Source organism: Apostichopus japonicus, chromosome 13 (assembly GCF_037975245.1).
Source record: "Apostichopus japonicus isolate 1M-3 chromosome 13, ASM3797524v1, whole genome shotgun sequence".
Classification (NCBI taxonomy): Eukaryota; Metazoa; Echinodermata; class Holothuroidea; order Aspidochirotida; family Stichopodidae; genus Apostichopus; species Apostichopus japonicus.
In genome coordinates, this window is record NC_092573.1 from 12496597 (window position 1) to 12513497 (window position 16901).

General features: G+C 35.7%; 1 protein-coding gene and 1 long non-coding RNA gene across 3 annotated transcripts; both read left to right on the forward strand.

The window, feature by feature from the left end:
- Positions 1–3168: 3168 nt before the first annotated feature.
- On the forward strand, positions 3169–5527 carry LOC139978492 (uncharacterized). Its single transcript, XR_011796968.1, has 4 exons — positions 3169–3550; positions 4483–4603; positions 4748–4820; positions 5042–5527. It is a non-coding gene; the product is annotated as an uncharacterized lncRNA (long non-coding RNA).
- Positions 5528–9075: 3548 nt separating this feature from the next.
- Positions 9076–16826, forward strand: LOC139978493 (solute carrier family 22 member 6-like). Of its 2 annotated transcripts, XM_071988774.1 has the most exons (9): positions 9078–9834; positions 11037–11267; positions 11665–11861; positions 12214–12771; positions 13450–13584; positions 14739–14824; positions 15429–15549; positions 15699–15771; positions 16432–16826. In XM_071988774.1, the coding sequence occupies exons 1-9, from the start codon at positions 9484–9486 to the stop codon at positions 16615–16617; spliced, it is 1938 nt and encodes a 645-aa protein (XP_071844875.1). In that variant the 5' UTR covers positions 9078–9483; the 3' UTR covers positions 16618–16826. The 2 variants fall into 2 exon arrangements, with proteins under 2 accessions (XP_071844876.1, XP_071844875.1); XM_071988775.1 differs by lacking the exon at positions 11037–11267 and having other exon boundaries at positions 9076–9834.
- Positions 16827–16901: the final 75 nt, after the last annotated feature.

A 16901-nucleotide genomic window follows, 5' to 3' on the forward strand; every position in this document is an offset into this window, starting at 1 on the left:
ATCGTTTAGGATGAATGTAAAACTAGTATAATGATTTACCAAACACTATACATATGCCATTTTTCTCAACCTTTCACAAATTTCAACGAAATAGCTTTATATCATACATTTTCATATATATATTCATATATATGCCAAAATGATAAGTTATTCAATGGTTAGCGGTTATCGTCAAAGATTAGTTTTGTATACTGCTCTTCTTCATACATTTAATCTATTAATTTCACCCTTTCCATTGTCCCGGAATTATTTGAAAGGGCATTTCATCTACAGATAAAGAGTTAAAAACATTATCCGACAATTTCCAACATGCTCAAAAATAAGAGCACCACTGAAGGCTCTCAATATTTGTAAACAACAATCTAATTAAATAATTACATGGAACATTGAGTAGAAATAGACTTGATATATAGAAATATACTTGAAAGAAGTTCCCATTTAATCAAGAAAAACTTCCCAAGAATTTGTGGATGATGGTTATTTTCCCAGAAAGGAATTATAAGAATTTATCAATCATTGTAATCTTGATTAAACAGGTTCTAACTTATTAATTATTTGGTAGCATGATATTACCACAGAACTAACAGGTTTGTCTGATGTTGAATTGCATAGACATGGTCAGAAATCTGAGCTGTTGAACGCCTATCGTGGCGCTAGTACATTTTAGATCAGCCACACGTAGGTCATATGCGCGTGTCACTTTGGAATATTACATATCTATTGCAATTGATTGCTCTATTGACTTATAAACATATAAATTCACCATATTCGCAAGACCGTATAGTGGAACACAGAAAAGTTTTTCACAGATATCTCAAGCCTATACTTCATTATATATGTATTCTATAGCTGATCACGGCATCAGTAGTTTTCATAAAATGACAACTTAGTACTCGGACATCGAACAAGAAAAGGGAGATACTTTAGCACCCTACCTCCGAGCCTGTTAAATTCTCTCGTGGATCACTCTGAGAGATTTCACATTAGACTACTAGAATGTCCTTCAACCTCCCGTTTCAATTCTCCTGATGTTTAACCCACTCTAACAACTATATATATATATACAGTGGAAATACGACCTTCCTTACCGGTTTGGACAACCTCTCAACAATCAGCAAACATAGCCTAGTGGATAGAGTGTCCGCATATAAAGCGGGGAGGCCTGGGTTCGAATCCCGGTGGAGGCTGGTAGTTTTTTCACTGTTTTAATTTTCCATCTCATTACGATTTCAATTAAATACATATTCATTTGCCTTTGTCGTTTACCTCCATTCATTAACATAAAGTCTGTTCAAAGTATCTCTTTCGAGATCCGGCCTCAACAAAGACTTGGGACCCCTTAACAACTATCACTTCTATAAACATATGTAATCCGTTCTTTGCTCCTTAATCCGCTTCCAATATATAGTCATGGTTTATTTGGTTCTAATTCCATCAATGCAACTTGCACTTATAGCGTCATACTTCCATTGTGTTAAATGTTGTACCATTCATTCAACTGCCAAGTATTGCTGACGAAGGTATATATATATATATATATATATATATATATATATATATGTATATATATAAACTGTCGGGAGCAAAAAAAGGAAGCAAACAATAACTTAAAATTCTGCATTTGTCGAAAAACTGTTTATCTGAAAATTTCGAATAGTTCATCAAAATTCCCGCTGTAATGGCCTATATTGCTCGCACCCATCAGCCGCCCTGGTTCCCGACGTTACAAGCCTCTCTCACGACGCTACTGGCCGCCCTGGTACCGTGGTATATCTCATCGGAATTTGATCCCACCACCTCCTCCCCTTCCCAGATTTCCCCTTCTTCGTCGTAAAACGTAAACTTCAGCTGACATTTTGTTCTGAAATTTTCGGCTTCCTCAAAATTTGGACGGTTTTTGTCGAAATTTGGAAGTTGTTTGTTGGAATTTGGAGACATTTTATCTCGAAACGTCGACTAGTAATCTTCAAATATTCATTTTCATTTTAGCTATTTGTTGACAGTATACTCTTTATGGCCAACTTTCCTGGTAAAGTGTGGAACTTTAAGCATTTTAAATTTCATATCTAATTTCGGCTTTTCATCAGTTAATATCGCTTTTTTGACTTTTTTAGGACAAACTTGCACCTAAATGTATTATTATTATTATTGTTGTAAAATTAGGCTGATTACTATCTGAAGCGGAAAATTTTTTATCACTTGATTGCCTGAAATTCATATTGCCGCCAATAGAAATGATCCAGCTGTTCGATCTAGCACTGCCGTGGAGTGCATGCATTCCTGAATATACCTATAGAGGGAGTTTCTTAACCACAACAAGTTGCGCAGTACGAAAAGGAGGATAATTGGTCTAGATTCCAACAGCTTAGTCTGTATGGTTGACTGACTTCGATGAATGTCCAGACAAGAAAACATCCATACTAATGAGGTCAGGCACGCGACAGACGCTCTGGGAGGGAAATTCAGTTTTGACGATCGAAAGGAAAGGAATGGATGCAACCTATGTTGCGGGCTGCTTTGCAGTGAACGTGAGTAAAGGAATCTAACTAGAATATCTTAAGTTATCTTTCCTTTGATTTGGCTGAGGAATACAAAACATTTTAAAGAGATTGCTAATAATTTGCGTAACTTTACACCGACGTTTTACCGAAGTTTTATACCGACGATGTTAACTTTGTATTCTTTTTGGAGTGTTTTTTTTGCCAACACCAGGTGTAAAATTAAAACCAAGTTGATCATCATTTACTTTACAACACAAAGGGTGTTTAATTAATTATCTTTTGGTGTTGGTATCTTTTACTGCAGTTGGTGTACAACTTACACTAACTGAATTGCTTTTAAAACCAAAATTGGTGTTATTTAGATCTTCCCATTGATGTTAACTTTCCAAAGTATCGCCTTAGTCTGGGCATAAGCAATAAACAACAGGGAAAAACTGAAGATGTCATTTTTAATGTGTTTCATCTTGAAACTTAAACATCATTTGTATTGAAAACACCTTAACAGAAAACTAACAGCTTACAACTTATTAAGGGTCTAAACAAGAAAGGAATAAATTTAAAGCTTGTCTAACATGAGCAATACTAAAGACTGCTTAGAAACTTATATTTTAATGAAGGTAAATCATATCATACTTACATCACACTTACATGTTACACTTACACGATTTAAATATAGCAAACAGTAAAGAAAACGATAACTTGTTGCTCCTTAGTGACAACACAAAACTATTTTTGGTTACACCTTAGGATATTACAAATGTTATCATTTTCAGTTTCATCTCCACCATCAAGCTCTTCTTCGAAAGAAGTAGATGGTGAGGGAAGGCTGAAGCAGGTTATGTATACGTGTACAGATGCACGCAGTTCATTTGGTATGGTTTCTTTGCAATAATAATTTACACAAATGAACATTGATAACTTTTATCTATACAAATGTTCTCTACCGTTGTAATTTCCTTTTAGACTCGGCGGCAGATTTATAGCATCTACCTTCTTCCTTTTGTGTGCCGTGACATTGACAGTTATTGTCCTGATCCCAGAAGAGACAGGTTAGTAGATAAAATGAACAAACCCATCTGACGAAAGGTTCTCTCACTAATGGAAAATAAACTCATATACTTAAAAGACCAACAAAGAGTTTGTTTTTCTTGTCAACATTAGTAGTAAGAAATGGACGTCATATTATAGCAAACGGAATTCAAGACAAACAAAATGCTACTTTTCGAGTAGGAAACATTATAAATTACTAAATTGTTGTAATTTAAATTTTAAATTGATCCTAAAAGTGGGGTTTTCAGATGATGTTCGTTACTCTAATTTGTATGTTACCACGTACTATATGAACACAAAATCTGATAATTGTTCAAGCATTGAGATGACACGTTTAGGTTCTTGCATCATCACATCCCGCACAATAAGCAAAAACAAAAGTGGCCTGGTGTTAAAGAGGTCACTGGAATCTTCTAATTCTGTCGAACTGAACATTAATTTTTGAGATATAATGATATAAGATGAAACCAAAGACGATAAAGCTAGTCCGTCAAATTTTCACCGTCTGGTGCAATTAACTTATAACAACCTTTTAATGATCGTGTGTCTATGACTGCATCATATGAAGCTTGTACTGCAAACTTGTACCATGAATACCCAGTGGTACAAACAACTGTTGTGTAAATCCTCCGGAACTAACTGGTCTTTTCATAATAATACTTATAGCGGACACAGGTTTAGAAGTATATGGCTGGTAACGACCACTTTTGTCACAATAGTGACACCGAACACAACTGGTTCACCTTCATGCATTCTGCACATATTTGTAGCACTGTGTTTTTGACACATATTTCCAAAATGGTCTAAGAATGGATTACTCTCTGGACCTTAATTAATTATCTTCAGTAGATATCGTAAGTCGATATCAAATTCTGTAATTGAAAAGGTCACCTTCTTGTAGTCTTCGTTACGCGTATTTCATTATCTCAAGATGGTGGGAAATCTCTAGGCACAGTTATAACGGCGTTCTCCCTCTTTGGTCGGTTCCTGTTGACAGTTAACGATTCTGCTTGCATCGTGATGATAATGGAGTTGTTTCCAACAACACTGAGGTAAGTTTGTCTTGTAATACTGTTCCTTACACGTATCTGTACTGTCCAAAGCTTTACAAGAACCCGTACAGTACAATTCCCATTCTAGACTATCTGCCATTTCTTCACTGTGAAGTTACACAAACCTCTTTGCTTTCTTTACAGAACTCTTGGAAATGGAGTGACGGAATTCTTTAGTCGTCTTGGTGCAGTTTTTGCACCACTCACGTTGTATCTTGTAAGTGATTAGTTTTGTATTAATGGAATGGATTGAAAGGGTAAAGTCCTAATGCTGCACCATTCATTCCACCTCCTTTTGTTTCATTAAAGACTGCAAACCCAAATTCTGAACTGATATCTTTTTTCTGTTATTCATTATGGTTCGTTCGCATCCACATGTTAGGACTATATTTACGATATAACATCACTTTGTATATCTTCAATACCTTTGTTTTATAGGATAATATCTTCCTGGGTTTTCATTGATCGCAATGGCTGCGAGCTCCCTTACAGCATCAATTATAGCATTCCTGCTACCAGAGACACTCAATGAACCACAACCTGAGACGACAGAAGATCTCAAGAAGATAATGGGCCAAAAGCGTCGTCTCTTGCCAACTAAAACAAACAAACGCTAAAGATTAAACGAAAACAATAATTCAATAAATACTTTGAATTGACTTGATTTCTTCTTGGTAATGGTCAATGGCTTTGTCGAACAAATTAAGAGTCAGTTTGTGAATTGTTCGTTGTCTCATTTTTGCGAATGCAAACTAAGCTGTTCACTTTTGACATTGCTTACACAAAGAGTTTACAGTGTTTACAGTCTGGTGCTTCCTCAACTATAACTAAATTTATCTACCGGATTGTACGTTGAATATGTTATGAAATCATATATGAGCGATAGACCTATCGACAAACATACAGTTGCTATAGTTGTTTTTTTTTAAATATTCATATGTAATTTAGTTGTAGCGATCATTATGTTGAACATATTTGGCGATCTGAGACTGAAGAATACAGCTGCACTGTGGTATAGCGATGAAACTAACGGTAAAACGTTTGTTAGAGAGGTGAATGGAGCAATGTATCTATTATTAATAATTGGAATATGGTGAGAGATACAACTCTAGTGACGTGTGCACTTTTCTGCAATATCAGACGGTCTGGAATTTAACAGCAAATATATTTGTAGTTGCAAAAATGCACCTGTTTAAAGATGTTTACTGGAGGTCGTGTGAACTACGCCGATCGGGTGCAAGGCACTGCAATGTTAGCATTTGCAAGGTGGAACTTTTATACGGACCTAGGATCCCAATTCCATATCCTTCTTAGTCCACAAAAAGGATCCGGGAGATTACGTTGAGGGTCCGGCCTTCGGGCCAAAAGTAGGCTAGCTGTCTTGCAATGGAGGGCTCTTGTCTATTAGACTTGGTTGATGTTCAGCTTTCAGTGAAACCATGGCCTCAATCAAGCGTATTCTCATGTTAACTTTGTTTTTGTTTTCAAATGGTTATTTGCACTGCCTTCTTCATCATCATGTCTGCCTAAGTTCGATTCCCTTGTTTTCTTTTTATTTCTAATTCATTTTTCCTCGCTATGTAATCAATTTTAATTCAAATTAAATTTATTCTCACGTCCGCCTAGGTTCGACGAAGCAATTTTGTATTTTTTTTAACATTCTTCTTCTTCCTTTATGATTTTCTCGGTTAAATATATGTGCTTCGATGCAAGTTGGTCTAATTTTTTGACGGGAAGGGGGTGATTTCACACATGCATACAGTAGTTTTATTATAGATTTAGACTAGAGACCTAAGTAGTTTACTTCATTTCTGTCCCGTTCGTCAGCTTCTACGGAATATTTTTCGGAAAGTATGTGCAACGACGGAAACGCTGCCAGCAGGGGAAAGGAAGTGTTTCTGGCTACAGTATTAAGCCAACGAGGCTTCTTTTCTTGCACGCTTTATAGTCTATGTTCGTTTGGGGAATGTTTTGTCACCATTTAACCTATTAAGTACCACTACGTGTGGACAAAGCTTTGCTCCTGTTAGAGCTACTTCTCAATTCCTATGTGCTGATAATATGTGAGGCAGGCTCTTGAAAAACAGTGCTATACAACAGGTCGTACCGTCATGGCACGAGCATGTATGAGAACCTAATGAAAATAGATGCACGATGCAGGTGTAATTTTACCATTAGGTGGACAGGAATACGAAACTATGTTTAGTCACCCCACTCTCAGCTCCATGCTTCTCCTTTCCATACATACCACTCATCTGACTCATTTATGTTGAGTGCATTCTCTTGTCCATGACATTGCATAATATATCGAAAGATGAGATAATAATGACACTAAACAATGTACTCTAGTGTCGATCAAGCAGGTATGCCAGAGAATAAAATTATTAGAGTGCACGGGGAATTCAAGTATGACATACTTAGAACTAAACATCAACTGGCAAACTCTACTCATTGTCGAACAAATATTATCTAATTTCAACACTATTTAGCATACCTTGCAACTATAATTCTATATTATTGGCACTTTTCACGACAGTTAACCTCTAATCATGTGCATAAGAACATGAATTCAAAAGCAAGGCCTATACCATGACTATAGTCGCAGGCTCGGCATAGGCTACCTTTACAGACAGACAAACAACTTTCGACAGAGTGTAAAATATCACTAACCAGCCATGCCCATTCTTTTGATGTCCTCAAATGTCGTCATCACCATCTCTGCAACCATGTCATTGAAGACGTTTGTACAATTAAGACGAAGAACGATGGCAAGATATATCCAACGTGTAGACTAGTCACCTCTCAGACAAGTTGAACACTAGTGTTCCAGTATAGTCTCAACTAATTCTCACCTATATATATATATATATATATATATATATATATATATATATATATATATATATATATATACAAAGCGGGAGGCTGGAAGGTTTTTTACTGTTCTGGATTTCACAACTCATTACGTTTTCAATTATATGTATAATTATATATTAACCATAACAAGAAAACGTTATGCTAAGTCTTTCAAAGATAATTTAAACTTTGTAAACAAAATGAAAACAAATAAACATACACATAAACATAAGCAGACTCGTTGTTGTGAAAAACAAGCCTATGAAGAGCATCCCATAATGGTGATCTCGCTAGTCTTTCAAAATCGCCCAGGTTTTGGCTCGAATCTGCAGACCTTACAACCATACTTTATCAATTGCTGGCTTACAACTGATCATACAAATGAGCTTTGCTATTATTTATACACTAAATCCTAATTATATATACACTAAAGTCAACATGAAGTCTTCTTTATATGCCATCTCGGAGATATGTCTCAATTGAGTGTTCGAGTTTTAAAAAATAAGTTTTTATTTGCATTTCAGATCTATGGATGAAGGTGAGACATTGAGAGTCAGTCGTATAAGCGTGTGTCTGCTTGCCATTGAGGGAGGCAATAACTACTTGAGAAACTTCCCCTCCCCCACCTTACATAAAGTGACATTACCGAGACATGTAGCCTTCGTACCGAGTAGTTTCATGTAATATGAAGTAAAGTTAACGTAAATGTAACACATTGACATCAAAGCACGGTCTATATCATAAAGGTATTGATTATTGTATAAAATATAATAGGTACAGATTCAAAAGCACACATTCAAGTATCAGTATTACATAGCTAGTATGAACCCCATCGCCACACACAACCCACCTCCTCGTCTTGCTGATTTTACTTTTAAGACGGGTCCAACTCAGGAAAATATTGCATACATTTATATATAATGGCCTGTTCTATAAGATATTCATTGAACCAAGACTGGTTGACTTTTATCAATTGAGCTGCGACAACATACGCCAATGTCTTCTCATGACTCTATACAGAGCACGTACAATATTTTGTTGAGGATTCATAACTATGAGAATATAAGTGATATTGCTGGATACTATTGTTGTGGGTGTACACATCCATAATGCGAATGCTGATGACTCAAGCATGTCGGTCGTTTTTCTGTTTTTGTTTTTTTATTCTGCATATAGCGTTCATAAGTTTTTTGCTTACGTTTTTACTCTCAATGTTAAAATTGAATTATTACCATAAACGCAATTACGATATAGCCGACATATCAAGCTCAAACACGGAAGAAACCATGGAGTTCAATTTGAAACCGGCAACATAAATGCCTCCTGCACTAAGGCATCAGTATATCGGATATACGTCGAACTTACAGATCATGTTCAGAGAACCTTTTGGTCACAAAGACCTCAGTTCATGCACTGAGCTGAAATATTGGCTTACATAGGATTGGGTCGTTCAAATATTCATATATTTATATATATATATATATATATATATATATAAATATATATATATATATATACATACATATATATATATATATATAAATATATATATACATATATACATGGCAAAATGTTGACGTTATAAGTATTTCCTTCGTAGTTCGTAGCCTTTCTTTGTTTATTGCATTCCTGTTCATTTGTTTACCGCATGAAGATCGAGTTTATCGTGCGTATACTGGTGGGCCTCCCTCATATGGAATAATGTTTATCTACCGACTTATACCTTGGACCTATTATAAATCATACGGTATATCACCATACACCTACTGTATCAAAAGACAAACGATATAGCTCAAACAATTATCATACGCAATTTAGTGTTAGTCATAGATACAGTACGTTGTCGTTACGACAGCGATGTGATTGTTCCGCAGTCGAACTTGATGAATGCTGGTTATGTGCACCATTAGGGTATTGAATTGTTTCGGTGAATTATAGTTAGCAATCGCCGGCAATGGAGTACCCCAAAAGACACTTGTGACACAATCTTGTTAATCAAGAGAATTCTTTGAATAGTTCTTACAATGGATTCAGAGGTCTTGGACAAAAGAAACTTGGATGGTGCCTTAAAAGTGGTAGGATCTTTTGGACGTTTTCACAAAGCTCTGCTTTTGTTGAACGTATGTTTCAATTTGATAACACCGTGGCTAACTCAAGTCATAACATTCATTGGTGAGACACCACAGCATGTTTGCAAACCGCGAATCGGCGACAACGACACTAGCTATGATGAACCTGTGTTTTTTAGCACTGTTTCACCTGAGCTATTAACTTGTGAGCGTTATGTTGATCCTGTTTGGCGAAATGAGACTGAAGAATGCACAGATGGATGGTGGTATAGCAAGGAAACTTACGGCGAAACGATTGTTACAGAGGTGAGTGGATCCATGTGTCTACTATCAATTCTGGGTTCTATAATGTCCTATATACAACTGCAGTGAATTGCGTACTATTCAGTAAGACGAGATGGTCAGGAATTTGCTGACCATTATCATGTAAAATTGCTCGGCTGTGTAACAAACATGATAATCTCTCACTATTTCTTCTTTAACTGTATACTTTACACAAGAGCTCTATGACGGTTTATACACATAGTTTTGCAGATGGTCTCTTATAGCCAGGAGTAAATCATGATCGCTTCTCAACCTTTTGCTAAAGATCTGTTTTTTCGGCTCAGATACACACTACAAAGTAACTAGCTCATCAGCATTTAGCCGTTTTAAAAGTGTAGTATCTATAATATTTTCTTTCAAAAGGACTCGTGGTACTCGACGTACCAGCGTCATGATCACACGTTTAATGTCTCGATATAAGGGGACAGACATTAAGAGAAGTACAAGTTGCTTGGTTTTCCTGCTCAGGCTTTATCATGGGAGACTTTGCTGAAAATAGCCCCGTGACCTTACCATTGTTAGCGAGTAGTTTCTTCGATACATTTGTAAACTTCAGCATTACATCTTTTTCTCGCTATTTAGTCAAGGCGGGGCCTGGTATTTTATACAGGAGGGTTTTGGATCGGGTCGTTGAAGCCGATTTCAATGTTTTGACGTCACGTAGTTCATTAGAAAAGATTTATATTTGGACTGTAAAGTAGGTCTATTATAAGGTCTGTACGTAAAATGGTGCTATTGTCAAGCCTTTCAAGCCTGTTCTTATTTTGTTTTCAGTGATAACTTTATGACACTCTTATTATTATTTACTTCAAAATCAGAGATGTCGAAAAATCAACAAGCTTTACAGAACTATTTGGAACTACATCGAATTGAAAACGTGAATAAGTGTACTCACATTTCAGTCTGCGCATTACGAAAAAGTAACATATTTAACTTTAGTATGACATCACAAGGTGAATACAATCTATTACGCCCATTAAGGTTCAATCAGATACATTTCGTTATATTTTTTTTACTATTTCATAAAATGTCTGTAAACTTTTTTTCCAGTAAATAACAAAGCGTTGCGTAATTTCTTAATACATTTCGAAAGCTGAGCTAGATGTTTCTTTATTATATTAATGCTGAGCACATTGTTCAAAGAGAAAACATATTTCATAATTTTCATCATTCATTTCCTTCAGTTTGACTTGGTTTGTTCAAAGAAAGGTCTGGCCGATTTGGCGCAATCCAGTATGATGCTTGGAGGAGCCTTCGGATCAATCATTGCTGGATTAATAGCTAATCGCATTGGCAGACGACCAGTCATCATATGTTCGCTGGCTATATTTGTTGCCAGTGGATGTGCTCTAATATTCTCGCCTAATATAGCAGTTTTCATAGCCTTATTTACAATCTACGGAGCAACACAACCTGTAAGATTTCCAAAATTCTACGGATTATGCTACAAACAGACAACTCTGTTATATGAATGTTCAAAAGTATAAATTAACAGGGTAATGTTAGGAATTTCTAATTACAGTTCAGATCTACTTTATCGTGAAATATATCGATCCTTTATCATCTGTGGTGACAAATATTTAGCAATTGAAATTCACAGGAATACTCGTCAGTATGTAACAACTATTTTCCTTCACCGATGCTTATCCAAACAATTGAACATGTTGAGAGTTACGAAAATGGTTACCGTAGTTTTACTTTAGTTGATGAAGGCAGTAATCCGCTTGCTAATATGGTATTTCGTTATATTTTTTATGATGGGCAGAAGGGGATAAATACAACATTCACCCTTCACTATTGTTTTGAATGCAGGGATTCTGGTCCAACTGCCACATACTTTTATTGGAGTACTTAGTTCCAAGCAAACGTTCAACGATATCGGCATTCCCGCCATTTTTCCAGTCGTTTGGTTCCGTATTACTTGCGGTGCTTGCATATTTTGTTCGAGACTGGCGTTATTTACAAGCTGTGCTGATTTCTCCTGCAGTTGTGTTGTTATTGGTCGTTTGGTAAGTATAACTAAACTTACGCGTTCTTTGCTTTTCAAAGAAAACCATTAGGAATATCTTGTTTGATTTTTTGTACACGCCATGTTTAATGAACTAGAGCTTAGATTTAAGCTTTCCATAGGAAGAAAGGACGATTAAAGATTTCAAATCCAGCTTGTCCGAGAACAAGATAGATTAATATCAAAAGTATTCCAGGTCCGAGACATTTAGGTCTAAACTACCATACCTAATAGCTTGAGAACAGTTTGATCATAAACAGTCAAGCACTATACGTAATGTCAGATTTCACTACGTAACATAATTTAACACACTGTTTTACATACTCACACACTTCGTTTTCTTAACTTGGAAGGTTAATACCTGAATCAGCGAGATGGCATATATCGAGAGGAAAGTTTGATAAGAGTGAGGATGTTCTGAAACGAATTGCAGTTATCAACGGAAAAACTAGTCAGGGTCCATACCTACGTGAATATGTCTCAGATGAGGATATTATTGGCATACTACCAAGTGATACGAATGCACCGCAAAGAACACACTCAGAAAGTACAGAACATACAAAATATGGAGCGGAGACATATGACGTAGCAAATGTTTACACCAACCAAGGATTTTCTACAGCTCAAGACAACGAGGTGCCCTTCCCCTCTGCAAGCCGTACAGACCAAAGCCAAATAAATGATGGAGTATCTGCAAATCATATACGAATATATCAAGAACGTGAATCTAAATTAGTCCAAGATGATAAGACTAATGATTCTTGTGAGAGAAAAATTCCTACGATATCTGAAAAAGTGAATGCGGTTTCCTGCGACAGTGACAGCGGAAACTTACGAACGTCAAAGAAAAGCATTTTAGATGTGCTTAAACCACCAGTGCTATATATAACCCTATCCATTTGCACAATTAGGTACGTTTATCACCGACAAGGTTGATTTGCTTTATTTCTGTGAAAACTTGCTCTAAACCCCAATTTCCCCCCTGTCTAAAATGAGCATTTCTCCAACTCTATGCCTAAACTGACCAATCTCCGAAGTCATTACTATTACAGTCATTTTCTTATTTTTTTTTTATTTACAGTTAAAATGTAAGTTTTCCTTTAGTGTCTATACTTTTAATTCCGACGTCTTTCTAAAGTTAGAGAACGACATTAAGTATTTTTCGATATAAAGGAGATGCAGGAGATCATGTGGGTATCGGATACTTCGTTTTCTCCATCTCTTACACCGCCCTGATGTGTGGCTTACACTGCGAATTCTCCACAAACGCATATTTGACTGGAAAACTGCGAAACGCCATGTTATGATATTTGCTCCATTGGAAGAAAGATATTGTGTTAATGAACGTCTGTAGTTAAGTGAATGCATTATAGTGTCGCAGAGGTTATAGCACTCTGAATTCAGTTAGGCGAGTTAGTAAAACGTAGAGAAATGGTTATAGTTAATAAGGGGTAAAATCAGAATTTTCAATAGACTGACATTATACATGAGAAATGCTCAATATGTGCAACATTTAACTTGTTTCCTTTCTGAAATATATTTCCCTTTTTAGTTTTTGATATACTTTAACTCTATCATTTTTTCGTTAGGACTGTATACTTGGTGGTGTACTTTGGTTTTGTTCTCAATACTGGGAATCTCGCAGGAAACCCTTACCTAAATTTTATTATTGGCGGATTAATTGAAATACCAGCAAGAATCATCCCAGTCTTTTTGATAAAAAGGTATTGACGTATTGAATACGTTACACAATACAATTTATTTGTGTTTATATATATAACAGCGTTAAGGATCTACTGTGTGTGTAACCATGTTAATACTATATAGTAACAGGTAGGCCTACACATAGTAACACATCAGTGACATATATTATCAGTATGTATCTCATACCATAACGAACTATAGTTACGTTATGTTGTCTTCGTTCCTTTCGGTAAGAGAACATTGTGTAATAAAAGAGGGACGTCTCTCGGGTTGTATATGTAATATAACAAAATGTGCTACATGACCATAGTAGACAAAGCACACAAATCAAAAAGATATATATGAAGATAAGGTTTATATAATAGTCATAAGGTTATGCAGTACAAAGTACTCCTTTGTTGGTAATCTTTCCCATCGTTATGATTCTCATTTAGTTTTTAAGACTCTAATTACAGTTGTAGAAATTTATTACTGAATGCATTTCCAATATGTATATGAACAAATATTTGATAATGAAAATGTTGTATTCAGAATATATTTAGTTTTAAAGTATAGTCCCACAAGATTGCCCAAAAAACTAAGCAAATTGGATTGAATCTCAAATCTCTTATCAAAATATGGATCAGCAAAAATAAATCCTTGTGTTTGAACAGATCTTCATTACTCTAATGGCTGTTAGATATGTACGATCAAAACATTTTAACATAATTAATCACTAACAACATTTTTATAAGGATTCACAATTGTCAAAAGGCAAAATATACACTGTCTGTTTGTCACACATCTACTTATAAACTTGACACTTTATTATTTTCTTTATGACAGTGCCCCACTAAGTTTATCTTCTATTAATCACCTTTCAAACATCGCTCTATATTTGTATACATTAAAGCAGTACTTTAAATAATGTATTAAAACGTCTGTAAAGGTAGAGCATTTGGGAAAAAACCCTTTCACCTGATCATGTGTAGTATCTACTCCCTTTCCAAATGACTCGTGATTCTCAGTTGACCTAACAATTTCATAACCATACGGTTACATTTTGGATGTAATGGGTCTGGGGTTGAGAGTAGATCACTGAAGTTGTTTGTTTTCCTCCACAGGTTCTGTTTTGTTAAAACTATAATTTAAATGTTTTTGTAATAATAACGATTTTGCGTTTCTATCTCATTAGACTCGGCGTCAGATTTATAGCATCTATCTTCTTCTTTTTGAGTGCCGTGACATTGGTAGTGATAATGCTGCTGCCAGAAGAGACAAGTTAGTGAAATGACTTTAACTTCAACAAATGTAACTGTCTTTAACAACTTCAGGACTAAAAAGTGACACATATGGAGAATTTTATTTATAAAACAAACACGAATCTCGCTCTTAAACAAACATTGTTGCAAAAATTGAATAAAAGGGCAAAAAACCATAAGGTTTTTGTCATCAAAGTGATGAAATGTGCATTATTTGGTTAACCGTCTCCACATAGATCGATAGTAAGGGCTTAAAATGATGTTGAGTCATTTTTTTCTATTTGAAATACGATCACTTATGGAATAATATTCCTTAATGGGAAATATATACCAGTATATATTTATAACAATATATATAGTTCTGTGTATGCTCAGGTCACAAGTTGTCTTTGTGTTATAAAGTAGCTCTTAGAGATTCAAAAGTTTCTTTGTCTTGGTGGGGGGAACCTTGCTTGGTGTCAGCCTTATGGCTAAGACAAAATTGTCACCATTGTCGTATATTTGGGAACCAATTTGTATGACAAAAATTATTTTGGCAAAACAATCTCAAATTTAAATTCCAGAATTCCAATATTACTGTATTTAACACGTTAAATGAGATGTTTTCTATTTGTTATTTCTAGGTGACGGGAAAAGTCTAGGAACAGTTATAACAGCTGTTTCTTTGTTTGGCCGGTTTCTGGTGACGGTTACAAATGCTCCTTGCCTCTTGCTGCCGATGGAGCTGTTCCCAACAACCGTGAGGTAAGGTGTGTTTGGAATAATGTTCTTTTGCATATAATAATTGTACGATTAGCCTGTATGGGACAATGCAAAGTATTTTCGCAATACGATTATCGTTCAAGAACAGCCCCTGCTACTTCACTTCCATGTGCGTCGTTGTTTTGCTACAGAACTCTTGGAACTGGATTGGCGCAATTCTTTGGTCGTTTTGGTGGATTTCTTGCACCACTTATGTTATATCTTGTGAGTAGTATTTTTTCTATAAATCGACAGAAACAAAGAGTTACATATTATTACAATTTACATATCAGCATTAATATGACATCATCGAGCCACATGTGCTTCTACCTTGAAAATATGGAGGAAAAAAGACGGAGCAAGATTTCGCTTGGAGCAGTTGTTCATCACATGTTACTCATTTGAGCTAAATATGATAGTTGGGTTGTGTTTCCCTCTAAAAATGTCTCACAGTTCTTTGAATAGTTTGTATATTACCACAACATGCTATAACAGTACATGTATACCCAAAACAAACAAGATTGATCAAGAGGGGGTTCAATTATTTGTCAGGAACAGTAAGCACATTAGGTTGTGCATATTTAGTTGAGTTTTTAGTTACACTATCAGTAAAGTTTGTACCTCACGTTGATAACAATATAAAATGATGTTCCGCAAGCTTAAATAAATTAACATGGGTGTAGTCTTGAAGGACACGGGACTTAACATTTAGTTCAGATAATAATGCCGCACCATCTGCCCAATTTCTATTGTAAACAGATAATAAAGCTAGCATCTACTATATATCTGACCCAGACCTAGATCCCATTAACTTTTATCTGATTGTTTACGGACTTATGCTAGAACTTTCGTAAAAGCAAATCCCCATTGCTTTTGTCTTTGCAGGATAATATCTTCCCTGGATTTTCATTGATCGCAATGGCAGTGAGCTCCCTAACAGCATCAATTCTAGCATTCCTACTACCAGAGACCCTTAATGAACCACAACCTGAGACGCCAGAAGACCTTAAAAAGCTTATGAGGAAAAAACGGCGTATTATACCATCCAAACCCAAAGATCAAACGAAATAATCTTAATTATTGGTGTTGACAGCATTACAAAGGATGAGGGGTAATGGGGAAATGATAATATTGACCCCATGATTGAGTGATATAGACACACTCTGGACCTATATGGAAGGACCAAGGGCGATTGAATGATTTTTATAACTGAGGGGTGTGGCCCTGGGGTCGTTGAAACCATATAAAGGGGTGTTGGAGTCTTAAACTGCGATACACAATAGACGTTAAATGCTGAATTCTGAGGCATATTTAGACTATAATTTTGATCTAAAACTTAGCTCTTAACGAAAAGT

Coding starts and splice junctions, on each gene's coding strand:
- LOC139978493 (XM_071988774.1), top strand. CDS start 9,484: ATGGATTCAGAGGTCTTGGACAAAAGAAACTTGGATGGTGCCTTAAAA. Junction 11,862..12,213: donor GTGTTGTTATTGGTCGTTTG/GTAAGTATAACT, acceptor TTAACTTGGAAG/GTTAATACCTGAATCAGCGA. Junction 12,772..13,449: donor CTATCCATTTGCACAATTAG/GTACGTTTATCA, acceptor TTTTTTCGTTAG/GACTGTATACTTGGTGGTGT.